Here is a 27,689-nt window from a genome sequence, read left to right as displayed (position 1 = left end):
CAAAAGGATGAGAAGCAACCTGACTTGGAATAAAGGGGAGGCCATTTAAGACTGAGGTGAGAAAAAACTTTTTCACCCAGAGAGTTATGAATTTGTGGAATTCCCTGCCACAGAGGGCAGTGGGGCCAAATCACTGGATGGATTTAAGAAAGAGTTAGCTCTAGGGGCTAGTGGAATCAAGGGATATGGGGAGAAGGCAGGCACGGGTTATTGATTGGGGACAATCAGCCATGATCACAATGAATGGCAGTGCTGGCTCGAAGGGATGAATGGCCTCCTCCTGCACCTATGTTTCTATGTTTCTATGAAATAACTCACAATGAGCGAATTATTTCCAAGTCAGGATGATACATGTCTTGGAAGAGAGCTTGCATATGGTGACATTCCAGTGCACCTACATCCCCCATTCTACTTAATGCTGGAGGTTGCCGGTTTTGAAGGGGTTATCAGAGTAGCCAGGGTAAGTATCTGTAATACTTTTTGTGAATGGTACCCATTGATGTTGCTGCTTTCTGGTGGTGAAGAGATGAATATCTAGGCTGGTTGATGAGGTGGCAGTCAAGCAGTCTGCTGTGCTTTTCCAGTGCTGTATGCAGCTCCATTCATCTTGGCAAGTGGAGAGTATTCCATCATATGCCTGTATTGTGTCTGGCTGAAAGGCTTTGATGTGTGATAATATGAATTACTCATCACAGCTTTCCCAGTCTCTGATCCGTTCTTGTAGTCACAATTTTTATATGACTGCTCTGGCTGAGTATCTGATCAATCATTTCAGACAGTGATCAGATTATCATTCAAACCTTTAACATTTGGTTTACAGTTCTCTCTCATCACTCTTGAGCCAAGTATTAAATGTAACTACAGAAAGCTATGTTGCCTTCTTGCTTCTGCAGCAGGAAAACAGTTTCAAATGCATTCCATTAATTAATTGGCCTCGTTATCGAGTATGTTCTGCTATTCCACCCTATGTGAAAATTAAAATGTCTCATTGCCACCAGCTGTTATTGCTATATGCATGTCTAGAGGTGTGAGTCTGTGTTGTGTGTATATAATGGCATACACTAAAAATCCAGATGCTGTCAGAATCATTTTCCATCTCTGCATTCATTGAACCTTTCCAACCCTTTTTGTTACCAAAGGATCAGTTGTAACTTATCTCTAAGACCATCTTTGCAATTTGTCACAGATTCTTGTATAACTCATGAATCTACAGGTGGAATTACAATTGGTATGTTACCATAAGGAAATAGTTACAGTTCTTCTAATGCCTTAGGTATGCGCAAGGAATCGGCAATCCTTAACACAACATACCACTGAGCCCAGATGAGATCACCATCATAAACCTTCTTCACTGTACACTTTCACGAAAATCCCCTGGAACCTAATAAATGTACTAGAAGCTTAATTTTATAAAATAAAAAGATGTGAGAAATTGCCAAAAGTAATATAATATACCAAAGGCCTGATCTGTAAGAACCCTGTGTGAGATATTCTTAAACTCATGCCTTCTGTTATTACTCCATGCCATCACATAATACTCCATTTACTAAATTACTGGTCCATTTCATCTCCAATATTAACTATGTAAATTCAGCTCTGACAGAATTTTACGGTGCTGCAACTTGAACAAAAAATGGAAGTTAGGAGTTTGTGTGAGTGCAATTCATTGCTAGCACTTACATCATTCTTCAACAAAATTTATTTCTTCAATTGCCACCATTTCAGAGTTTTCTGAGATTGACATGTGCTGGAGAGATTTCTTCAACATGTACCTATAGTAAATGTATAATTCCTTTAAAACCAATTTTTACTGCGACACAAAATTAGCCAATTTTTATGCCACATTGCATGAAATTTCTTTGTTATCTTTACAATTTTATGATAATACTAGACCAAGTGCAGACTCGTTGGGTCTGTTCCCGCAAAGCACGGTTGCAAGGGTAGGAGGTGGCCTGACATCATTGGGCAACGCCACGTGCTAGGCGTACGCCGTCAAGACGCTGCGTACAACGTCGAGACGCTGCGTACGACGTCGAGACGCTGCGTACAACGTCGAGACGCTGCGTATGCCCTCAATGCGCCTGTGGGCCGACAGGCCGTTGACACGCGGGATTTTCGGACAGTGCAAGCCTGCGAGCCGCCAGCGAGGACGGCAAAAAGCAGCGGAGGAAGAGCCGATCTTTGGCTTCGGCCAGCGTGAAAATATGACATACACACACACACGAACACACACACACATACACAGAGTTTTAATAGTATACTAGACCAAGTGCAGACCCGTTGGGTCTGCTCCCCAAACGCAGCCGTTCCCTACCCGTAGCCCCCACGGGAGACGTGGTCCTCCAACTCAAGCCGTTCCTGAACATAAGATTCCAGCACTCAGCTGTGCGGCTGTTTTTAAATGGCGTCTTTGAGACGAGAGGCGGGCGCCAGCAGCCGTTATGGTCGCTGGCCAGCAGGAGGCGACAAAATGAGTGAGTGGGGGGGGAGGAGAAGGATTTTATTAAAAATGTGTACATAAACACGACAACATTTAATCAGGAGTGCATACTTGGAATGAAAAGTGAAATCTCTACTAAAATGGAAAAAATCTCGGCGTTTCTGCTTCTGGTGTTGGCGTAGCAACGAATCAAAGGCTGGCACCCACAAGTCAGGCAGAAACACACACACACACACACACACACACACACAGTTTTAATATTATATAGATAGATGGTGCATATTGTTATTTCACATGGTACCATCTATTTTTCTCCTCAAAAGCAATTGAAAGGAGGAACATTTTGATAATGTACATTTATTATTTTGTTAATTCTAGTATTTAATAGGTAATGTTTAATCTAACAGAATGTGGCATATGATTTTCTATACTGTCCGTGTTTAATTTAGTTTAGAGATACAGCATTGATACAGACCATTCGGCCCACTATGTCAATGCTAACCATCGACCACCCATTCACACCAGTTCTATGTTATTGACACTTTCTCATCCACTCCCTATGCATAACCGGCAATTTTTACAGACGCCAATTAACCTACAAACTCGCCGTCTTTGTAATGTGGGAGGAAATCGCAGCACATGGGGGAAATCCATGTGGTCACATACGGACGGCACCGAGGTCAGAATCGAATCTGGGTCTTTGGTGCTGCCTGCTACATGCTGCCACTGAACCTCCCAAGCAGCCTTCTTGGAATGCGTGAAGTTACAATATTTCTGCATTAGACGCTCAATGAGCACCACCCAGAGAGGCTGCTTCCTATACAAAAGCTTCTTGCCCTGGATTATCTCTGTCCCTTCTGTTACTCACTAGTCGCTTTGAGTTCAAGTTCTTCTGCAGGGTAAATTACTCTTCATTTGTTCCAAATCGCCAGCTTCTGATCTGGAGCCCAGTGTGAATAATGTTGTCATTGCTCCAGTCTTCTGCTTTGAAATTAATTATGAACGTCTGGTTCTTGCGTCAGCATCTGAAAAGAAAGCGGAAACATGTTTATAATCCATTATTGCATTTCACAGCTTTTTGAGCATAGTGAGAATGAAAGCCCAGATCCTTTCAAGTTAACCTGCTCTGCAAATTTAGAGAATGTGACATGACTTATCCAGCATGGCCTTTGCTCTTTGTCAAATCAATAATTTGATAGTTGATGAAGGTCAGCATAATTTATTCATAGTTCTCAGAGCTACAAAGTATTTCTACTCTTCCACTCTTATTGTGGACCCTGTTTCACAGCACACGCTGTTTCCATTATCACTTTCTGTATAAACTGAGCATTCACAGTTTAAAGCTGCAAGATCTTTTTTTTAATCAGTATTTTGACTAGAACATCACTGTACAATTACATGCGTGTCAGTAATGAACTAAGCATGATTTGCAGGATTTAAAATCTCAACTATCATCACCGGCTGCATTTAATCCTCAGTTCAATTTACTTAAATCCTTTCAATGCATCTTAAATCATAGCATTTTTCCATAATAAGAAATTACAAAAATTGCAGGGTCACTGGCAGAGGTATTTATAATGTTAGCCACAGGTGAGTTATCGTAAGACTGGTGGTTGGCTGATAGCAACATAGAAACATTGAAAATAGGTGCAAGAGTAGGCCATTCGGCCATTCGAGCCAACACAGCCATTCAATATGATCATGACTGATCACCCTGTTCCAGACTTTTCCTATTCTGCCTTTATTTGAAAGGGCAGCAAAGAAACGCCGGGAACTACAGGCCAGTGAATCTAAAATCAATGTTGGATATTTCACTGGAAGGGATTCTGAGAGCCAAGATCTATCTGCATGTGGAAAAGCAAGGACTGCATGGTGTTGTGTGTGGGAAATCATGTCTCACCAATTTGATTGAGTGTTTGAAGAGGTGTCCAAGAGGGTTGGTGAAGGCTGGGTGGTGGACATTGTCCATATGGACTTTAGCAAGGCCTTTGACGAAGTCCCTCATAGTAAGCTGGCCCAGAAGGTTAGATCTCATGGGATGCAAGGTAAGCTAATCTACTGGCCACCCAATTGCCGGTGGTAGGAGTCAGAGGGTGTTAGTGAAGGGTTTTTTAGAGTGGACTGCTGGCATGTGCTACAGAAATTGGTACTGGTTCCACTGTTGTTTGTGAACATTAATTATTTGGAGGAGAATATAATTGGCTTGTTTAGTCAGTTTGCAGATGACAGCAAAATTAGTAAAGAATGTTACTTAAGATTACAACGGAATCGGGAACAACTGGAAATGTGAAGCAAGGAATGGCAGATGGACTTTAACTAAATGAAGTGCGATGTATTGCATTTTGGTAAGTTTAACAGGGAAAGAAATTAAACAGCAAATAGAACAGAGTGACCAGCGGGTACTAGTAGATAGTTCCCTGAAAATGGCACCACAGATAAACAGGGTGATGAAAAGGGAATTTGGCCACCTGCCTTCAATGGTCATGGCCGGGTGTACAGGAATTGAGATGGACACAAAATGCTGGAGTAACTCACCAGGACAGGCAGCATCTCTGGAGAGAAGGAATGGGTGATGTTTCGGGTCGAGAACCTTCTTCAGACCCGAAACGTCACCCATTCCTCTCTCCAGAGATACTGCCTGTCTCACTGAGTTACTCAAGCATTTTGTGTCTACCTTGCAGTTAAGGTGTATGGCCACATTCCTTTTTCCAAGGATGGAGAGTCTCAAACTAGGGAGCATAGTTGATAGGGGAAAGATTTAAAAGGGACATCTTGATGCAGAGTAAGTCAAACATCAAGAGTCAAAAATGTTATTGTCATATGTACCAAGCGGAAGAATTAATTTCTTCTTGCAACAAGAATTGCAGTGAGGTTCAATGGCTTGAATGTGTACTTTGTTATTCATTTATGGAAATTTGGACCTCATCGGCAAGACCACCATTTAATGCCCATCTCTGATTATCCTTGAGAACGTGGTGTTAGGTGATCTTCTTGAACATCTGTATTGTGTTTTGATTTTATCAATCCTGGCATTCTGATCAGCCTCTCTCATAATGATCAATTCTCCTATGATACATCTACTACCGTTCAACACCACATAGCAAAGAAAGGGGGTACAGAACTAAATCAATCTAAAGTGCACAGGAGGGCAGATAGAGTTATTTTTCTAATGTTTCTTGGCCCCATCTTTGGAGTAATGGTCTATTTAAAATATTTCTGCATGTACGAAATAGTATTTATTCCTGTCCAGGCTGAGATCATTTTTAATCAGTTACATTTTAACACTGAGAAAATTATTTATTGACGTGTTAAAATAACAGCAAATGGAAAATATTGGCTCATTTGAATTGTATCTCTCCCATTGGAAATGCTCCTTCCCTTGTAACAGTAAAGTGTCTTCTATAAAATGACAGATTTTTATGACATTCTGGTTTTGTTTCTCCATGAAATTTAATTTCTTTGATTTCCAAACTTGGAAGCTAAGAATAATTCTTGTTAAATTCCAGACTGGGAAGCACGAATTGATAGTCATGGGAGAGTTTTTTACGTGGATCATGTGAATCGTACAACAACATGGCAACGACCGACAACAGCCGCAACGCTCGATGGTTTGCGCCGGTCCAACTCCATCCAGCAAATGGAACAACTTAACCGACGGTATGTGATGCATTTAGATGGAGCATCGATCGCTCCTCAACATTTGTCAGGTGGGAGAAAGGACCAGAATATACTTTGTTCTTTTTGAGTAGTGTGTGTGTGTGTGTGTGTGTGTGTGTGTGTGTGTGTGTGTGTGTGTGTGTGTGTGTGTGTGTGTGTGTGTGTGTGTGTGTGTGTGTGTGTGCGCGCACGCGCGCATTGGTGCGTGTGTCTATTGGTGTGTGTGTATCTGTGTGTGTGTCTGTGTATTTGTGTGTGTATATGTATGTGCACACGTGCCGATGTGTAGATAGTTACAGCAGTTGATTTGCAGGCAAAGTAGAGAGACTAACAGTATAGGTACTGAGTGAAGAGTAGTCGTTAGGCACTGAGTAAAAAGTGAACAGTGGCACAGTGGTGCAGAGAGATCTACTACCGTTCAACACCGCAACACCACCATAGCGATGCTGCATTACAGCGCCAGAGACCCGGGTTCAATCCCGACTACGGATGCTGTCTGTATGGAGTTTGTACTTTCTCCCCGTGACCGCATGGGTTTTCTCTGAGATCTTCGGTTTTCTCACACACTCCAAAGACGTACAGGTTTGTAGGTTAACTAGCTTGGTATAAAAAATGTAAATTGGCCTTAGTGTGTGTAGGATAGTGTTGATGTGCGGGGACCGCTTGTCAGTGCCTGTTTCTGTACTGTTTGTCACGGCCTGTTTCCGTACTGTACTAAACTAAACTAAAACTCATAGTTCTATTGTAGCCTTCAAAAGGAAGTTGGATAAATACATGGAGAGGGAAAATCATGTCAAGTCAACTTTATTTGTCACATAAATGTGATGTTTGATGGGCTGTGTGGGGTGAGAGGACCTGTTGCTCCTCCCGTGCAGCAGGTGGTGCTGCACAGGGCAAAGGGAGATGTCTTGTATATAGTTTATCCTGTCTGTGTGTGTGTGCAGTCAGATTCTGTGTGTGCAGCCATTTTGAGTTGCCTTGCTGCCAGCATTGAAGTAATGTAATAAAGACTTCTGTTGTACCTTGAAGACTCTCACGTACTTGCGCAGACCTAGAAGACGAACACGAAAGTGGTGTCAGAAGTGGGATTCTTCGGGTTGCGTCCAAAGACCCAGATAAGAGCCTATTTTTTGTTTAAAATATATATTTTTTGAGTTCTGTAGTGAACTCTAACTAACATGTCTCGGCAGTTCAATCATTTCGATCCCGAGCGAGAAAGGTGGTCATCGTATTTAATGCGAGCTGAGTTTTATTTTGAAAGTATGACAATTACGACTGACCAGAAGGCTCTCTTGTGTTCGTCGATGTCTCCAGAAACATTTGCACTGCTTCAAAATTTACTTACAGAAGAAGTAACTGAAGCCTCATATGCTGAAATCACAACGGCTTTGCAGCTGCATTTTGAAGAAAGTCGAAATTTCCTCACAGCTCGCTTTGATTTCTACCGGACGGTGCAACAGGAAGGGCAATCGATTACCGAATTTCTTGCCGAACTTCACACCAAGGCAAAGGCATCATATATCTAGTAAAACTGTGTGTATGTGGGTGTGTGGGTGTCATTTTGCATTTGAAATGTATCTCCTCGAAAATCAGATGCCGAAACGGGGAAATTTTTACATATTTCAGTAGAGATTTTCCTTGTGATTTTAGAAATCCTCTGTACATTTGGTGCATTATTTTCCTGACTTTTTTATTAAAATTGTTGACCAATCTGACCTTTTTTTAAAATATGACCCCTGCCTAGCTGCTGACAGTGACATTTTTACATCTTCTGGTAGAAATTTTCCTTATGATTTCAAAAATCCAATCCTCTATAAATTTGGTCAATTATTTCCCGAGATATTTACTAACATTTATAACCAAACTGACATTTCAAAAAAATATTAAGGTTGCCCAGCTGCAGACCTCACAATGCCCTTGCTCGTGTCCTAACTCACTCGTGGCCCCACCACCCCTGCCCCCCGCCGCTCTGGATTAATGTCAATGCGCAGTTTTCCACGAGCTACGTTACCACTCTCCCCCCCCCCCCCCCCCCCGTTCTTCAAAATGCACAGAAAGACCGAGTGTTCTGCAGATTCGGAGGTCACAGCCGGTCACCGGAGGTCACAGCAGGTCACAGCCGGTCACCGGAGGCCACCGGCTTGCGTCTGAATCCTCTCCGTCTCCCCCGCCCGATGGTAGAACATTGTGGCGGCCGTTATCGTCGCACAGGGCACGCGGTGAGATGGTGGCCCTCGCGGCCATTACTCCCTCTGGGAAACCTGCCCCCGGCGCAGCGAGTGAAATCACGCCCCTCCCTCCCTCTCGCTGCAAACCGAACGCGCTGCCAGTCGCACCACTCGCAAGTCCTTTGAAAAAAACCTTGCAAGCGGGCAAGCGAGCTTTGAAAAAAACCTTGCGACCCCCCCCCCTCTCTCTCTCTCCTACTCTCTCTCTCTCCCCCTCTCTCTCTCTCTCTCTCCCCTCCTCTCCCTCTCTCTCCCCACTCTCTCTCTCCCCCCTCTCTCTCACCCCCCTCATCCTACCCCACTCCCCCCCCTCTCTCTCCCCTCCCTCTCTCTCCCCCCTCTCTCTCTCCCTCCTCTATCTCCCCCCTCTCTCTCTCCCCCCCTCTCTCTCTCCCCCTCTCTCTCTCTCCTCCCTCTCCCTCTTCCCCTCCCTCTCTCTCTCCCCCTCCTCTCTCTCTCCCACATCCTCTCTCTCCCTCTCGTTCCCCCCCTCTCTCTCTCTCTCTCTCCCTCTTCCCCTCCCCCTCTATCTCCCTCTCTCTCTCCCCCCTCTCTCTCTCCCCCCTCTCTCTCTCTCTCTCTCCCCCTTTCTCTGTCTCCCCCCTCTCTCGCCATCTCTCTCTCCCCCTCTCTCTCCCCCCCTCTCTCTCCCCCCTCTCTCTCTCTCCTCTTCCCCCCACCTTCCCCCCCCTCACCAACCCTCCCTCTCCTCCTCCCCTCCACCCCCTCTCCCTCTGTCTCTTGCCCCTCTCTCTGTCTCTGCCACTCTCTCTCTGTCTCTGCCCCCACCACCCCCCGTCCCTCTCTAGACGCGCCTGTGAGTTGGGGGCTATGCATCAGTAGATAGGGCGGTTATGGGGTAAAAGGAGCAAATTAATAATATTAATTTAATATCAAGGGGGTGTGTGTGGGGGGGTAGTTAGTTTGTGAGTGGGGGTGGTTAGTGTGTATGACGCTGCATGCCGCCCCCCCCCCCCCCGCATCCGCACGTCTGGGGAACAGACCCGTCTGGTCTGCACTTGGTCTTGTGTGATTTTTAAACTCAATGCTGCGAAAAGACAATGCATTGCGGGATAGACTGGTCACGCGCTGCAGGCACGCATTCATCCAGCAGGCGATTCGCAAGGAATTGGACGCCTCATTGAAGAATGTGCTGTGGTGTGCTAAGATGGCCGAGCTGCTGAGTAAAGAACTGCACAAAATGTCCGGCGAAACAGCGTTGAAGCTCCCTCAGGAAGTGCATATAGTTCGTCACAATCGTCTGCAACACCAGAAACCAGTTGATCGACCCAGAGCAAATCTGGAGAAGGTGGGACAGCTTCAGAAGAGCCGTCCCCCTGTGGGGGGAGGATCAAACCCCTTCTACCGGTGCGGCTCGACTGTTCATCATCACCGTGAGTGCCCGTATATCAAGTCCGTTTGTTATGCCTGTTACCGAAAAGGTCATCTCCAGGCAGTGTGTCAATCCGTAGGACAGCTGAGAAAGGGCAAGAAAGCGCAAAACACAGTCGACCAAATCTCGGAGACCATTTCTATTGAAATGCTCGGTGTGTCTACGATCACCGACAAGCCGAGGATTTTGCTGCGGGTATCGAACGTCGATCTACAGTTCCAGGTGGACACTGGTGCGGCTGTGTCGCTAGTGGGTCAGGACATCTGGGAGAAGATCGGATCGCTGAAACTGAAACCGGCCAACATCCGTCTTTTCGGATACAGACGACAGCCCATTCCCATGAAAGGCAAATGCACTGTCGCCGTTTCCTGTAATGGTATGATACAGATGTGGCCGCTGATCGTTGTTGGCAAAGAAGGCACATCCCTGTGCGCCATCGACTGGATCCATGCTTTTAAGCTTGACATGAACACCTTGATCTACGATGGACCAACTATGGCATTGTCATCTGCCCCAGATTGCAACATGGTCAGCAAGTGCGAGAACAACCTGCAGAGGGTTCTTGACCAGTTTCAGGCCATTTTCGCACCTGGACTCGGGCATTGCACAAAGATGAAGGCACGGCTCATACTCAAAGACGATGCCATCCCTAAGTCCTTCAAACCAAGACCAGTTCCATTCAGTCGGATGGACGCCGTCGACAAGGAACTCTGCCGTCTTGAAGAAATGGGAATTATCACCCACGTGGACCACTCAGAATGGGCCACACCCTTAGTTGTCATTCAGAAGCCTTGCGGCAAGGTGCGCATCTGTGGCGACTACAAAGTGACTGTAAACCCTCAATTGCACATTGATCAACACCCCATACCAAGAGTGGACGAGCTGTTCGTCAAGCTGCAAGGAGGACAGCACTTCTCCAAATTGGACATGTCCGACGCTTATCTCCAAGTGGACGACGAGACAAAAAATCTGCTCGTGATCAACACGCACAAGGGACTGTTCAGATACAATCGAATGTCGTTTGGACCGGCACCTGCCATCTTCCAGAAACTGGTCGACAATCTGATCGCCGGGATTCCGTATGTAGCCATCTACCTGGATGACATAATTGTCACCAGCCGGACAAAGGAAGAACACCTGCAGAACCTAAAGCAGGTCCTCACGGCACTGAACAAACTACAGCTTGAAGTTGCGCATGGGCAAGTGCGCATTTTTCCAACAACAGGTCACATATCTCGGACATGTGATTTCGGCAAGTGGTCTGAAGCCATCTGAAGAAAGAGTGAACGCCATTGTGAAATTGCCGACGCCCGAAAATGTGAAGCAGCTTGAAAGCTTCATGGGCAAGGTTAACTATTATGGCAAGTTCATACCGGCACTTTCGACTTTGTGCGCACCATTGAACAACCTGCGAAAACAGGACGTTGAAAGGCACTGGTCCAAAGAGTGTGACCATGCATTCACCAGGTTGAAGAAGATGCTCGCCCAGAAGACGCGTTTGGTCCATTATGACTCATCGAAGCTGATCTCGCTGGCCGCCGATGCATCGCCCTATGGTCTTGGAGCTATCTCACAAACGGCGTCGAACGGCAAGGAAGAATCAATCGCGTTCACATCCAAAACGCTGACGACCGCCGAGGAAAAACTACAGCCAGGTGGAGAAAGAAGCTCTGGCGATCGTGTTTGGTGTCCGGAATTTCCACCAATATTTGAGTGGGCGATTTCCTGCTCATCACCAACCACAAGCCGCTGCTGACTATTTTCAGTCTGGAAAAAAGTTTGCCTGTCATGACATAGAAACATAGAAAATAGATGCAGGAGTAGGCCATTCGGCCCTTCGAGCCTGCACCGCCATTCAATATGATCATGGCTGATCATCCAACTCAGTATCCTGTACCTGCCTTCTCTCCATACCCCCTGATCCCTTTAGCCACAAGGGCCACATCTAACTCCCTCTGAAATATAGCCAATGAACTGGCCTCAACTACCTTCTGTGGCAGAGAATTCCAGAGATTCACTCTCTGTGTGAAAAATGTTTTTCTCATCTCGGTCCTAAAAGATTTCCCCCTTATCCTTAAACTGTGACCCCTTGTTCTGGACTTTCCCAACATCGGGAACAATCTTCCTGCATCTAGCCTGTCCAACCTCTTCAGAATTTTGTAAGTTTCTATAAGATCCCCCCTCAATCTTCTAAATTCTAGCGAGTACAAGGCGAGTCTATCTAGTCGTTCTTCATATGAAAGTCCTGACATCCCAGGAATCAGTCTGGTGAACCTTCTCTGTACTCCCTCTATGGCAAGAATGTCTTTCCTCAGATTAGGACGTTGCAGCATCTACAACGTTGGGTCCTGATCATGATGGGATGTGATTACCACATCATTTACCGACAGTCTGCCGAGCATGCCAATGCGGATGCACTGTCTCGTCTACCGATTGGACCCGACCTGAATCTCGATAAAGAGGAGGCGATTGTTAAGGGCTTGGACACGCTAGAGGCAAGAAACATTTTCCCGATGTTGGGGGAGTCCAGAACCAGGGGCCACAGTTTAAGAATAAGGAGTAAGCCATTTAGAACGGAGACGAGGAAACACTTTTTCTCACAGAGAGTGGTGAGTCTGTGGAATTCTCTGCCTCAGGTGGAGGCAGGTTCTCTGGATGCTTTCAAGAGAGAGCTAGATATGGCTCTTAAAAATAGCAGAGTCAGGGGACATGGGGAGAAGGCAGGAACTGATTGGGGATGATCAGCCATGATCACATTCAATGGCGATGCTTGCTCGAAGGGCCAAATGGCCTACTCCTGCACCTATCATCTATTGTCTTTTGTCTATTATGGAAATTAAGATGGACGTGAACGTTCATCGCCGATTTCCCCGTCTCCGCAAGGGCGGTCGCCAACTACACGAGCACTACATATATTTCCGCAATTATACTGCCAAGGAAAGCAAATGGTGCGCTGGCAGGATCATGGCTCACATTGGAATGAAACTGTACACCGTCCAAGGACAAGACGGACAATGCAAACGGCATGATGACCAATTAAGAAGTCGCATTCCTCTAGCGAAGACTGCGCAGAACCTGACCAAAACCAAGCAGTCGGACACACCGGTGCCGAATCGTGTGCATATTGTAGTGCCTGACTTTGACGAAGTTCCGCCAGACCAACTCCCCGCCGATCTGCTTGTGGTCCTTCGTCGATCAACACTTTGCAATCGTGGTATTCCCCCAAGGCGACTCATTCAGGAATAGAGAAGTTCAAACTGGAAAGGGGGAGTGTGATGTTTAGTGGACTGTGTGGGGTGGGAGGACAGGTGGCGCTGCACAGGACAAAGGGAGATGTCTTGTATGTAGTTTAGTGTGTGTGTGCGTGCGCGTGCGCGCGCGCGTGCGTCTGTGTGTGTGTGCAGATTCTGTGCGTGCCGCCATTTTGATTTGTTTTGCTGCCAACTTGAAGTAATGTAATAAAGATTTCTGTTGTACCTTGAAGACTCTCACATACTTGTGCAAACCTAGAAGACAAACACGAAAATAAACATACAAGATGTACAGTGAAATGAAAGTGGCAATGCTTGCGGGATTGTGCAAAACAACAGAACAGAACCAGTATTTACATTTAAAAAAAGACGCAACAGTATTTACACCCGGGTGAGATCAGAGTTGACAGTCCTGATGGCCAGTGGGAAGAAACTCCATCTCAGCTTCTCTGTTTTTGCTGTGTGACAGCGGAGGCACTTGCCTGACCGCAGCAGCTGGAACAGTCCATTGCTGAGGTGGTCGTGGTCCTTCATGATCCTGCAGGCTCTGGATCTGCCCCTCTTGGTGTATGTATGCCCTCGACATACTCACAGCATGGTCAACACGAGGTCCTAGGAGGTCTTTGTAACTCTCCTTCATGCTCGAGAGTAGTCCCCGTGTACTCGAGGCCTCAGCTAGGTCGCGGCATATTTTTCAACATGTTGAAAAATGCCCATGAGTAAAAAAAGGTCGCCATGGAAAAAAATCAATACTTTTTTAACTCGTAGGTTTAGTCGTAGTAGGTCGTAGTAGGTCGGCATGTTAGTCGTAGGTAATCAAGGGTAGTGGAAGGTAGTCGAAAATAGTCTTCATCATAGTCGAAGGGAGGTCGAAGGAGGTCGTCTTCACTCTCCACTATTCGGTGTCCAATTTTCCCGAAGTTAGTCGTAGCTAGTCATAGCTAGTCGAAGCTAGTTTTCAAAATAGTCGAAGGAGGTCGAAGGAGATCTTCTACATAGTCGAAGGAGGTTTTCAACATGACATTTTTTCAAACTCTCCTAAACTCTTCTAAACTCGCCATTTAGGTTACCCCTGGGACAGCCCCTTTACGCAACTGGTCTGACAGCATCAATCCGTACCAGTACATTAGCTATAATTCCACGTAACTATCTTGATCAACCTAGTGCGGGACCTTATTAAAAGCTTCCTGAAAATAAACCACACCCACTTTATCTACTCCACTAGTCATATCTTCAAAGAAGACCAATAGATTAGCCAAACATGACTTCCCTTTTATAAATACACACATATTTTATAAATACTCATCTCAAGCCTATTACTCTTTTGCAAGTTTGCAGATGATACAAAAGTGGGTGGTTTTGCAGACAGTGAAGATGATTGTGCAAAATTGCAGCAGGATTTTGATCGATTGGCCAAGTGGGCTGAGGAATAGTTGATGGAATTTAATGCCGAGAAATGTGAGGTGTTGCATTTTTGGAAATCTAACATGGGCCGGAACGACACAGTGAATGGTAGGGCTCTGGGGAGTGTTGTAGAGCAGAGGGATCTAGGAGTGCAGGTGCACAGTTCCCTGAAGGTGGAGTCGCAGGTAGATCTGGTGGTCAAAAAGGTTTTTGGCACATGGCTTTCACCCAGAGTATTGAGTATAAAAGTTGGGAGGTCATGTTGCATTTGGATTAGACGTTGGTGAGGCCACATTTTGAGTATTGTGTTCAGTTCTGGGCACCGTGTTATAGGAAAGATGTTGTCAAGCTGGAAAGGATACAGAGAAGATTTACGAGGATGTTGCCAGGACTGGAGGGTCTGAGCTATAGGCAAAGGTTGAGTAGGCGGGACTCTAGTCCTTGGAGCTCAGGAGAATGAGGGGTGATCTTATAGAGGTGTATAAGATCATGAGAGGAATAGATCAGGTAGATGCACAGAGACTCTTGCCCAAAGTAGGTGAATCTAGTACCAGAGGACATAGGGTTAGTGAAGAGGAAAAGATTTAATAGGAATCTGACGGGTAAGATTTTCACACAAAGGGTGGTGGGTGTATGGAACAAGCTGTCAGAGGAGTTAGTTGAGGCTGGGACTATCCCAACCTTTAAGAAACAGTTAGACAGGTACATGAATAGGACATGTTTGGATGGATGGACCAAATGCTGGCAGGTGGGACTCGTGTAGCTGGGACATGTTGGCCGGTGTGGGCAAGTTGGGCAAAAGGGCCTGCTTCCATACTGTATCACTCGGATTCTTTATGGCTAATTTTTCTCTGCATTCACAGAGAACCGACTTGCTGAAGCTGAATTGCTTCTAATCAGTCATAAAGCTTCAAGGTTCTAATATTTTCCACTTCAGATTTCCTTTCTTGAACTGCAGATCATTGTTTAAAATGTGTGGAATTCCTCCCTTCTCAGTGAAATTCCACCTTTAATTCTTTAATCCCCAATGTGGAAACTTCCTTTAAGATGTATCGTTGAGCATTCTTTTACACCCCATCAGTGCTTTTTTTGTAAACAAAAAAGTGGCAATACACATGATTCCTTGGAGCGTATGAAAGAACTGCAGATGTTGGTTTGATCCAAAGATAGATACAAAATGCTGGAGTAACTCAGCGGGACTCAGTCTGAAGAAGAGTCAAGACGCGAAACGTATACTGTATAAGGGCCTGAACACTTCATTTAATTAATAACTTTTTTTATTTTTTAACTTTTTAATTTAGATTTTTTGTAATTTTTTGTACAATTTGTAAAAAAGTGAAAATCTCACTTTAATTCTTTAGAGGTGTCGGTATCGTGCCGGTGTGTACCGACAAAAAAAAGGCACTGCATTCCACGGTTTCTGCTTTGAATTATCTGATCAGTATCTTGATCTCCGTGCATTGTAACAGATCCAGGCTGCTTTTTTGCACTGTCTTAAAATTCCCGAGGAGATTTGTACAACTTCCAGACTAATATTCATCAGAAACACTGCCATGTCCTGCCCTTGAAACCAACCCAGATGGTTACTTGAAAGTCTCAATGATCCAGAATAAACACAAAATAACATTTAATATTTCTAACATTTCAAACAATTTGTTTTTCAAAGACTACTTATGAACAATTAAGTTTATTTGTAACCACTGGTCATATTTGAAACATAAAATTAGCATTAGCAAATAAAATCCTTTTAATCCTACATCTTTGAATCATATTTTCGGGAAAATCTAGTTGAGGAAAATATTTCATGTTTATGTCAACAGCATTCAAAAATCACACATTTAATTCACCACATCAGTAAACTCAAAGTCTCAAAAGAATGTTACAATTTTATTTTCCCTGCAGATAACAAAGGAACATTGTGAGACTGGTTTAATTTAGAGAGTACAAAGTGAGCTCTCTGAATTATTGGCATAATGTCAAGGAAACATTTGTCATGCTACTAAATATTAGACCAGAAAAGTAGGCAGATACAGATAAGCAATGGCATAAAGTGTGGGGATGTATACTGTACAATTATATAGATGCATTATTTTGTTGCCAAACAAAAGACGGATATATGAAAGACAATACCTTGCTTCTAACCTTCAATAGCAATGGTGTTTATGTAAGTGAATGTCACGGATGCAGTCTATGATTATTTGTTCTTTAATTTTCATTAGGAGAAACTGAATCATTATTTGTTTTCAATTACAATAAGAAATTGGATAGATGCAGAAAGCCATATAAAACTCACAAATAAATGAGCACCTTCCCTTTTAGCTACTGTATTTAGAACATAGAACATAGAACAGTACAGCACATGAATGAGCTCTTCAGCCCACACTGTTTGTACTGTCATGATGTCATGCTCAACTGTTCTCATTTATCTGCAGATAATCCATATCCCTCCATTCTCTGCATTTCTATGTGCCTATTTTAAAGGTTCTTAAATGCTGCTCTCGTATCTGCCTCCACCACCACCCCTGGCAATGCGTTCCAGGCCCCCACTAGCTTCTACGTTAAAAAGAAAATTGCCTTGCAATTGTCCATTCAATTTTCCTCCTCTCACCTTATAGCTATGCCCCCTTGTGATGGGCATCTCCACCCTGGGGAAAAAGGTACTGACTGTCTTCCCTATCTATGCCCTTCGTCATTTTATATTCTTCTATCTAGTCTCCTCTCAACCTCCAAGTTCCCAAGAAAACAATCCGTCTATCTAACCTCTTACTGTAGCTGAAACCCTCTAATCCAGGCAGCATTTTAGTAAATCTCCTCTGCACCCTCTATAAAACCTCCACATCTTTCCTGTAATGGGGCGACTGGAACTGTACACAATACTCAAAATGCACTGACCAAATTCCTATAGAGCTGCATCTTGATTTCCTGAACGAGTACAGTTGATGGGCCGAATGGCCTAATTCTACTTCTATCACTTATGACCTCTTATAGTCAATGCCCCTAGCAATGAATACCACATTGCACACCTAGCATACCACAGCCTTCTTTGCCACCCAATCTACTTTACTGAGCTATGAACTTGGACTCATAGATCCCTCTGCACATCAATGCTGTTAATTGTCTTGTCATTAACAGTATACTCTCTCCTTATATTCAACCTGCCAAAGTGCAACGCCTCACATTTGCTCAAGTTAAACTCCATCTGCCATTTCTCTGTCCATTTCTGCAGCTGATCTATATCCCGCTATATCTTCTAACAGCCTTCCTCACCGTGTGCAACTCCTCCAATATTGACGTCATCAGCAAACATACTCACCAACTATTTATTTATTACTATTTATTTATTACTATTTATTTCAATGCATTTTTAAAACTTAGTGTAACCACTAATAGCTCAAGTGCTATCCTTGCATCCTGCCAAGAAAGTCTACATTGGAATACGAGGAATTGGCTGAAGTTGCATTCAACATGTGCTGTTATTAGTTAAAGCTTGTCAATTCAATTGCTGGTAAATTAGATTAGTACAGATGGGTACTTGATAATTCAACATGGAAAGGGTGGGCTGAAGGAATCTGTTTCTGAGTTGTTTGACTATGACTGTATAGAGTGGTGCCTGCGGTGGCCTCAATAGGCCTGACTTTGGGGTGAACATGGGGCGGGGACTGGACATTGTGCCTTCCCCCACAGTGCTATCCACTGTGGGGGGATGATTTTTTTGTCTAATTGTAATCCTGTAAGTCTGTGTACAAGATGGCTGCCGTGAAGAGAGAGTGGACGCTGGCACGCTTTGGCTGCCGCTGCTCTCTCTTCACACTGTGTTTTTGATTTTCTGTTTTTGGATTGAATTCTGTTTTTAATTTATGTCTCTGATGTCTTTATTACTTATTTTATTCCGATTATATGTTTTTATTCCGATTACTATGTAAGGTGTCCTTGAGATGTCTGAAAGGCGCCCATTAAATAAAATTTATTATTATTATTATTAGAGTCATATTGATAGGTTTAAGGTGAAGGGGGGCAAGAATTAATAGGGACCTAATGGGCAACTTTTTCACTAACAGGTGAGTATATGGAATGAGTTGCCAGAGGAGGTAGTTGAGGCAGGTGCTATAACAGCATTTAAAGGACACCTGGACAGGTATATGGACTCAAAAGGTTTGGAGCTATATGGGCCAACAGAGACAAATGGGACTCACTTTGATAGGGCATTTTGATTGGACTGGACAAGTTTAGTTTAGCTTAATTCACAGTGCCAATAAATTGTGCAAATTTAGATCTTTTTGCCTCCTTTGCAAATAATGATATGGCATTCAAATATTTTTTTGCTTTAAATACTCAGAATTTTTACTTTGCAAAGCTTGCATAAGAAATCACTTACTAAAATAGTGAAAAGATCCTGCAGTATATTTGGCCTTCTGTGATTAGTTCCGTTTATTTTTTAGTTTATTTTAGTTTAATGTCACATGTACCAATGTGCGATGAAAAGCTTTTTGTTGCGTGCTATCCAGTCAGCAGAAAGAGTATACATGATTACAATCAAGCCGTCCACCTTGTACAGTACCAGGATGAAGGGAATAACGTTTAGTGCAAGATAAAGTCAAGTAAAGTCCAATTAAAGATAGTCTAAGGAACTCCAATGAGGTAGATGGTAGGTCAGGACTGGGTTGGTAATAGGTTGGTTCAGTTCCCTGATAACAGCTGTGAAGAAACTGTCCCAGAATCTGGAGGTTTGCATTTTCAAACTTCTGTACCCCTTGCCAAAGAGAGGGAAGAGAAAGGATTGTCCAGGGTGAGATTCATCTCTGATAATGCTAGTGGCCTTGCTGAGACAGTGTGACGTGTGGATAGAGTCAATGGAAATGAGTTTGTTTTGCATGATGGTCTGGATTGTTTAACAATTATCTGCATATTCTTGTGGTCTTGGATGTAGTTGTTCCCAAACAATGTTGTGATGCATCTCAATAGAATGCTTTCTACAACGCATTTGTAGAAGTTGTTGAGAGTTGTAGGGGACATGCTGAACTTCCAAAACCTCAAAGAAGGCATTGGTGTACATTCTTGGTAATTGCTTCGATATATCTGGTCCAGGACAAGTTGCTGGTGATATTTTCTCCTAGAAACCTGAAGCTTTCAACCATCTCTACTTCGGCACTTCATTGTAAACCGGGGTATGTGTACCACTTTGCTTCCTGAAGTCACTCGTAATCTCCTTTGTCTTGCTGACATTGAGGGAAAGATTGTTGTCTTGGCATCAGGTTACAAGGTTCTCAATCTCCTTCCTGTACTCCATCTCATCATTATTTGATATCTGGCCCATTACAATGGTGTTGTTTGCGACTTTGTAACTTGAGTTGAATTTGTATTTGGCTGCACTGTCGTGTGTGTATGAGGAGTAAAGAAGGGGGCGGAGAACGCACCTTGTGGGACAACAGTGTTTTGGATTATTGTAGAGGATGATTTGTCAGGGCGTTATCATCATCTAAAAGCATTGCAAGGAAATTACCATTAAGGAGTTCCGCTGTCATTAGTAGAGGCAGGCTAAAGCACATGCTACAAAATTAGATTTACCCTTTTTGGTGTGCTACAAACCCATCTGTTACCAATATGTGTAGCACCCATATCCCATCAGGAAAAAAATCTGTAACAATTGCAGCAAAACACAGATTGTGATTTTTTAAACTCAGAATTGTGTATGTTTAATGAACGCATCTACATGAAGAACTTGTGACAGCTTTGCCATTATCACAGAGATACAAGCCCGCAGTTAAAGAATACTGCCTGTAGCAGCCAGATCACAGGAGTATCACAATCTGCTGTGGGGGATTGGCAGCATAGAATAATGTAACGGTGGATTCCCCTGTGGGGAAAAAACAAACTGCTAGAGGAATTCAGCAGGTCAGGCAGCAACTGTGGAAGAAAATGCACAGACGACATTTAGGGTTGGGACTCTTCTTTTTTCTCCTGTGTAGCTGAATAGCTCGCCTGACCATCAGATGATAATCAAAGGACAGGCCAGCACTGGTCCCAAGTCACATTAAGGAGCCTGTGCTCGCAGCATCTTTCACCGAGATGCTTAATAAAGAGATACAGCAAACATTGTTAGTGATGCACGTGAAAAATCAGTCTGGCAGAGTCTATGGGACAAACTTTGAGGTCACAATAGTGACAGTTAAATTCACATTACATTGCCAACTTGCTATGGGTTTTCTCTTTGTTTTTGTGTGAGTGTAAAGTGCATGTTCAATGTTAAATCGTGATTGTGAACCAACTGGGCCACACAGTTGCGTAGAAATTGGATGTAATCCTCTTTTGGTCATCATCTGTCCGGCATTAATGCTCATTTAGATCCACTGCAAAAAATCATGAAATACAATAATTGTGGAAAAGGGCACGGCGAACATGATGATATCATTGAACACCCACCTCATGCCCGACGAGTGTCCGACGTGCTGAAGTGAGCTGGGGCTGGAAATGTCTGCAGAGTTTTCTCATAGTCGGTAATCGGCCTGGAAATTATCACTAGCACTACTTATGTGCATTAAATGAGTTAAATGACTTTCATGTACAACACCGGAAAGAGTGGATCCAATTTCTAGACCACAATTCATCACCCAACACATTTCTCATTCCATATTTCAGGGGGAAAAAAAGTATTAAATATTTTGGTAATACTGTAATTAATTTACTGTTCTTTTAGCGTTAAACAACTTAAAGAAATCACTCGTTAAATGATCAGAGGTATAAAGTGCACATGGGTAAGGGTGCGGTCTCCACTGGTCTCTTTTTAGAAAAATAGCAGATGCCCTTTATAGTCAGGCCCTGTGGTTGCCCTAAAAATGAATCTCTGTGGATGAAAGGTACTGAAGGCAAAACATCATTTAACCTTCTAAATGCTGAAAGAGCGATTGAAACAATTTTTAAGTGAACTTCAAATACCTTCATTTCTTGAAACTACAAATATTCCAGTAGTTAACATGTGCTTGGAACATAAAGTGCACACAAAACACACTGCTGCACCAGGATCTGTACTTTTGAAATGCAGGACTAGAACTTAGTTCTGAAACAGAGCCAAATAAATCACTAACTTGGCCCATGCCTCTCTGCCAACTCAGCCTGAAATCATTCAAGCACAAATTCCTCCAACTAATGAAAGTGGAAGCCCGATATCATGAATGGCACAAACGAGTACATTTATCAAATCTATACTCCCGGCAGAGAGTTGCACTGACAGAGGTCAGAGAATACATTGTATTCTATAGTAGCTCTATCTCCTACTAGTACTCTCTTTAAGCTTGGCTTCTTGCTAGAAGTGGTGATTGTATTCCCCCCTATTGTCACAGAAATATCTATTGTACAGTGATCTTCATGCACAGTTGTTTGGTGCTGTAGCAGAATTTAGTCTAACTCATGTGTTAAGTTGCAACCTGATCCTAGAGTGGGTTGAGGCAATGGTTCTTGTTGATGTGGCATTGTGAAGGGTTTGGAATCTGGGGACTGTTTCAAAATGTTTGGTTTTAATGCCATATAATTTCAATGCAATGTCAGACTTGATTTAAAGAGTGGTAAATGAATTATTAGAACCTGTTGAGCACACAAGTCAAACTTTTTTTAGTGCATATTTCTCCAAGTTCTGGAATTCCTTCTGAAAGTCTCTGTTTTTCTACCTTTTTCTCCTTCTTTACGCAGTTCTTTAAAAATGGTGCTATTAAAATTGTGGCAAAATGACGGTATCTAAATATGATTGATTATGCCCCTGTGAAACAATTCAGGACAATTTGGTGCAATAAAGGTACCAACTAACTGGAAGTTGTTTTTCAGTGTACAAGGTCTTGTAAATGTTTAAAAGTCATTACCCAAGAACAGTGCATTGCTAATCTGTACAATTTTTGAGTTCAGTGCAGAACTTGGTAATGTAACAACAGTTTCACTTAAGAGGCATTAAGACAGGCACATGTTTGGGTAACAAACGGAGGGATATGCACTATGTTTAGTTTAACTTAGCATCATGGTCAGTGTGGATATCGTGAGCCCCAGGACCTATTCCTGTGCTGCACAGGCAAGTTGCATTGCTATTCGACAAAGCCTATTGCAGTCTTGGCTGTCAACAGCAGCAACATTATGAAAGGAGCAAGATTTGAAGTGCATTGCCCTGAAATTCTTTGCAATGTAATAACAGTGGTTTCACTTTCTTTAATTTGTAAAGGACGGATGAGCAAGTATTATTGCAAGCAAATGCCTGCCCAAAATGGTTGTCAACTCAGCATTTGTTAGATTTGTAGGTTTGCCCCAGTACGCATTAGGCTACGTCGCTACTTTGTGTAACATGGTTGTTTTTTTTTGGATTAATTAATTGATTAAAAGGTGCAGCACGGAAACAGGCCCTTCAGCCCACTGGGTCCACGTCGACCATTTTATACTAGTTCAGTGTTATCCAACATTTGCAACCACTAGGAGTAATTTATAAAGGCCAATCAACTACAAACCCAAGAGGACACAAAATGCTGGAGTAACTCAGCAGGTCAGGAAGCATCTCTGGAGAACATGAATAGGTGATGTTTCGACGTGACGATGTGCCCTTTTGTGTATTAACCAGCATCTGCAGTTATTTTTTTTCTTCAATCTACACACCTGCACATCTTTAGGATGTGGGAGGAAACCAGTGCACCAGGAGGAAGCCCACATAATCACAGAGAGATGTGCAAATTCCATACAGACAGCTCCTGAGGTCAGGATCAAACTTGGATCTCGGGTGCTGTGAGGCAGCAGCTGTGCCACTGAGCTGCCCTTTACTTGAACTTACTGAAAAACGGATGTGGGATTTGGGGAATAATTGATATTTGCTGCTTTTATGCATCTCTTAATAATTAATTCATAAGCAGAACTGAATGAGTTTGGAGAGCTTGACCCCTGACTGACAACACTATGTCAAGGGCACTGACGGCAGAAAGATATTTCCCTGATAGTTACTGCCTCAGGTCACGAGAGCCAACCTTGATTTATAACACAGACCTGGTTGTCATGGCAACGATTTAATTGGTTTCGAACTGTAACTGCAGTAACACTGCTTCCCTTCTCACTCCATTATAAACGCCACCAGGCAGCTATTTCTGCATTCCAATGAAATCATTTCTCATTCTGGTTTGACAACAGGTATCAGAATATCCAGCGGACAATTGCAACGGAAGATGAGGCCATAGCTGAGATTCCACAATCAAACGCAGGTTTGTATATTCTTGAACACAGTGGCTTTGGAAACCCTTGACACAATTCCAAGTATAACATCAATATTTCTTCCTTTCTCAGGCATGATTACTGCAGTTAAAATGGCCAGGAAGCATCACTTGGAATTTCACAAGACCATCTGCCGTGGTTATTGTGAAATTGCAATTTCAGTTGTTCTCTAAAAGTAATTAGCATTATTATTGTAAAAATACTTTCCCAGTCATCATTACATGAAAGTAGACGAAAGTCCGGTGAAGGCATTAGTAATGCCACATAAATTATCAAAAGTCAATGCTGAATTGCAAAGGCAACTCGTGCACCTGCAGGCTTTGGAATAGAATTAGCAAATAGATCAAAGCCATCACAAGGAAAATGTGAGCTGCCTGTTCCTCTTAATACCGTGCATGGGGCAGTGAAAACGCTGACAGGCTTCAAACTACAGCAGTTGGAATCAATCACCAGCATTGTGCAGATCCCTCTGAGCTGTTTTACATCATGTAACATATGTACTAGTGACTCGCACATCTGACTGTTGATTGATGCAAAGGTGTCACGAACAAAGAGCAGAGAAATAGTTAATGGAAAAGTGGGAAAATTGATGTATGCTCACAAGAACGCCCCAAGCAACAGATGATGTTGACATCTGTACTAATTCCTTGGCCCATCGAATATTTTATTTGCTAGAATGTGAATCTTATTCAATTTGTTTTTGGTTTTGATTTTCAGTAAGTGCATGTTGCCGAAAAGGTATCAATTATAGTTTATGTATAAACCAAGGAGCCTTGGTAAAATGCCACAATGCATCTTGTAGACACTGCATTGTGAGCATGGTGTACTGATGTTACTGATTTATGGAATGCAGTGTTTTTAACTTAAACAATTAAGTTATTAATTACGGGATGCAGCTGCAGGTAAGACCTTTTTATTGCCCACGCCCAGCTGTCCTGCAAACAGTGAACCACTTTGAACCATGCCATCACATGGTTACGATACTTCCGAGGTCCTTTGTGGTAGTGCAGGAATTATTTATTCCTTTCACCTCTAGATATTCGGATGGGGTTAGTAAATCTAAATCATTTTTGACAGAAGCACTCTGATACACTCCGTTCTACCGACATGTTCTATAACCACGAACTACAAATAAAATACCTTGGAGTCTTCATGTGCCTGGTTTGTCAACAGCCTCTAATCCAGCCAGCATCCTGTTTAACCTCTTCTGCACTCTCTCCAAAGCTCCCCATTCTTCCTGTGATAGGATGACCAGAACTGCACACAGAGCTAATAGGACTTGATGTTTCAATCCCTGTAATAAGTCGGCACTCTTGCTATTTGCAGTGGGATTGGAGTGGTGAAAGGTAGGGTAGGTACGTCATCGGGGTCATCAGGTGGGCACCCTCCTTCTTTGACGTTTCATTGATAAGCCCACAACATCTTCATAGGGTTCAACGGTGATACCTGGCATCCCAGTTACACCCCCCTCAGTTCCATACCCTCCTGTCTTCATTTTGCAGCCCAATTGTTGTCTCTCCTTTTGATCCAAATCCAATTGCTGCTTTTTTCTGCAGAATTTGATAATTACTTGATTGCTTGTTGGAGGGAGCGACCCCTCACCCCCATTTTCTTTAATAGACTGGTCATAGATGTAGCAACAAATCCCCTGCATCCCACTTCTACAGGGAAAACTTGGTCTTCCAGCCATTCTGGGAAGCTTCAGTTGCCAGTTCAGAGTACTTGGTCTTTTTCCTCTCATAAGCTTCTTCAACACCATCTTCCCATGGAACTGTCAATTGCACAACGTATGCCAACTTGGCTGTTGTGGACCACAGGACCATGTCTGGCCGGAGTGTTGTAGCAACAATGTCTGGGGGAAACACAAGCCTTTTTTCTAAGTCCACTTCCATTTTCCAATCCCGAGCAGGCTGCAGAATGCTTGCATCCATTGATGTTATCTGGTGCTCTGGAGGTTGGCCTGCTGGTACAAATGTTGTAAAGTGGACATTTCCTGCCAATGTTGGTGGGGAAGCATTTGTGATCATTCACCACTGTTCAAGAATTGATGACAGCTGTCTGAGAACTTGGTTATGCCACCAAGTATAACGCGCTTGGCCGAGGCTCATAGTGCATCCTGTTAAAATGCATCTTAGTGATGCATGTGCTTGGCAAAGAGAGCAAGCGAGGTCTTCTCCGAACCATTGCTTCAGGTTCTGGGGTGATGGTAGAACATCATAAGTGGCTCTGATGACAAAACTTAGCCGAGATCCCTCCATTTGCCAGATGTCTCGCCAGCTGAGTTTCCTCTTTTCCAGGCTCTCCCAGTAAGTCCATTGGCCCTGTTTGGCCATTGAGACGGCCTTGGCGTGTCGCTCTGCCTCCTCCCGTCTTCTCACCTCCTAGTAAAATTGATTGTTGAAGTCAACGACCCACAGAGGGTTTCATATTGTGTTCCTATAAAACTGTCCGTATTGTGATTTTCCAACAATAAGTCGTCATCGGCGCATGCGTCAAGAAATGCACATTGAAAAACAATAATTTTGTCTGTTTTAATGATTTTTTTTAAATCAGATCAATTCTATGAGTGCAATTTATTCCACATCTCAATTTTTTAGGTAGTGATTTGTGAATTTTTTCAAGTGATTTGTGAATTCTGTTAGAGTGAATTTCTGTTACCCAAATGGTGTTAATATGAGCGACACAGCTTGTCTGTTTCTGACACTTTCTGTACTTTAGCAATAATATTGTATTTCCATTTTTTTGTTGTTGCTAGAACTGAGACGAGAGGGATCTTTGTCTCCAGTGAATTCTCAGAAAATTAACATGTTATTGCAATCTCCAACTGTCAAATTTATCACCAATCCCGAGTTTTTTACCGTGCTGCATTCAAACAATGTAAGTACTCTTTATAATCTCTCCAGGTTGTCTAGTAACATGAAGTTCAGCAAAATATTCTGTATTGTTTAACATGGCTGAGTTATAACTGCTTCCTATGACTGGGAAATGCTCATTTCCATGTGCATGCTGGGAATCCCAGGCTCTTTCTCACCTCGCTTGATTCTTGCTCTATTCCTAAGTTTCCCATTGGTTTCCACGGGATGAGTAGAAATTAATCTTAATATCACCCTAAACGCTATTCTAGAGTCATGGCTTCCACACTAGTTCTCCCTTTCCCAGTTCGTCCTGCCAATTGACTGAAACCGAGTCAGACCGTTCAGAACATTGCTGTTAGATTTCACCACATGATGAGACTATGTCTTTCTTAAGACAATTTCCACCTTTATTACAACATCTGACTGCACTCGTAGCTCATCTGTTGAGAAAGCTCTCACACTCATCTGTTGCCACAAGAATTCATTATTCCAACGTATTCGTGACTAGTCTATAAACATGATGTCACTTCTACCTGACCACACATTCACCTATTCCCCTTTCACCATCAACGTGAAAACCTACATTGGCTTCTAGTTACACATTTCTCATCTTTGGTTTCAAATCCCTCCTCGACTTTGCCCTTTCGACTTTATGAAACTCTAGCCAATACAACCTCCTTGACAGTTCTCGCCTGTTAATCTTTCTCCAGTCCTAAACGTGAACCTAAACCAAACCAATTGCTGCTCTTCCCTTTGCCTTTCTCTTTGTCTTTCCTCCTTAAGACGCTCCTTAACACTTAAGGGCCTGTCCCACTCTGTGATTTTTTTCGGCGACTGCCGGCGTCACGTCAGGGTCACCAAAAGATTTAAAACATTTCAAAGTCCAGCGGCGACAAAAAAAATGTTGCAACACTTGAAAAAACACTGAGCGTCAATACGTCATCACGCCACGTCACGCCGCAAATTTTCCGGTGACCTAATACGTCAGCCAATTATGTCGGCAGTCGCCGAAAAATCACCAAGTGGGAGAGACCCTTTACCTCTTCTCTGACTAAATTTATGGTCATTGATCTAAATACTAGTTTTTGGCTCAATGTTAATTTTTTGTTCATTAAGTGTCCTGTGAAACAATTTGGAACATTTTACAACATTAAGTACATATTAATCTAAACTTTTAATTTTAGTCTCTGTTTTTCTTTCTTGTATGATCGAATTTGGAATGTTTTGTGTTTT

At 43.2% G+C, this 27,689-nt stretch overlaps 1 protein-coding gene across 4 annotated transcripts in view; it reads left to right on the top strand.

Annotated features, from left to right (window-relative positions):
* hecw1 (HECT, C2 and WW domain containing E3 ubiquitin protein ligase 1) overlaps positions 1-27,689 on the top strand; it is a 462,878-nt gene that overhangs the window by 335,519 nt on the left and 99,670 nt on the right. For all 4 annotated transcript variants that reach the window (XM_033050689.1, XM_033050680.1, XM_033050663.1 and 1 more), the window contains 3 exons: positions 5,947-6,097; positions 23,521-23,591; positions 26,357-26,478. In XM_033050689.1, coding sequence (XP_032906580.1) covers positions 5,947-6,097; positions 23,521-23,591; positions 26,357-26,478 — 344 coding nt within the window. The remainder of the gene's footprint in view (positions 1-5,946; positions 6,098-23,520; positions 23,592-26,356; positions 26,479-27,689) is intronic.

This window comes from Amblyraja radiata, chromosome 2, assembly GCF_010909765.2.
Source record: "Amblyraja radiata isolate CabotCenter1 chromosome 2, sAmbRad1.1.pri, whole genome shotgun sequence".
Lineage (NCBI taxonomy): Eukaryota > Metazoa > Chordata > Chondrichthyes > Rajiformes > Rajidae > Amblyraja > Amblyraja radiata.
Note: the sequence above shows the minus strand (reverse complement) of the source record. Positions and strands in the feature narration are given on the sequence as shown.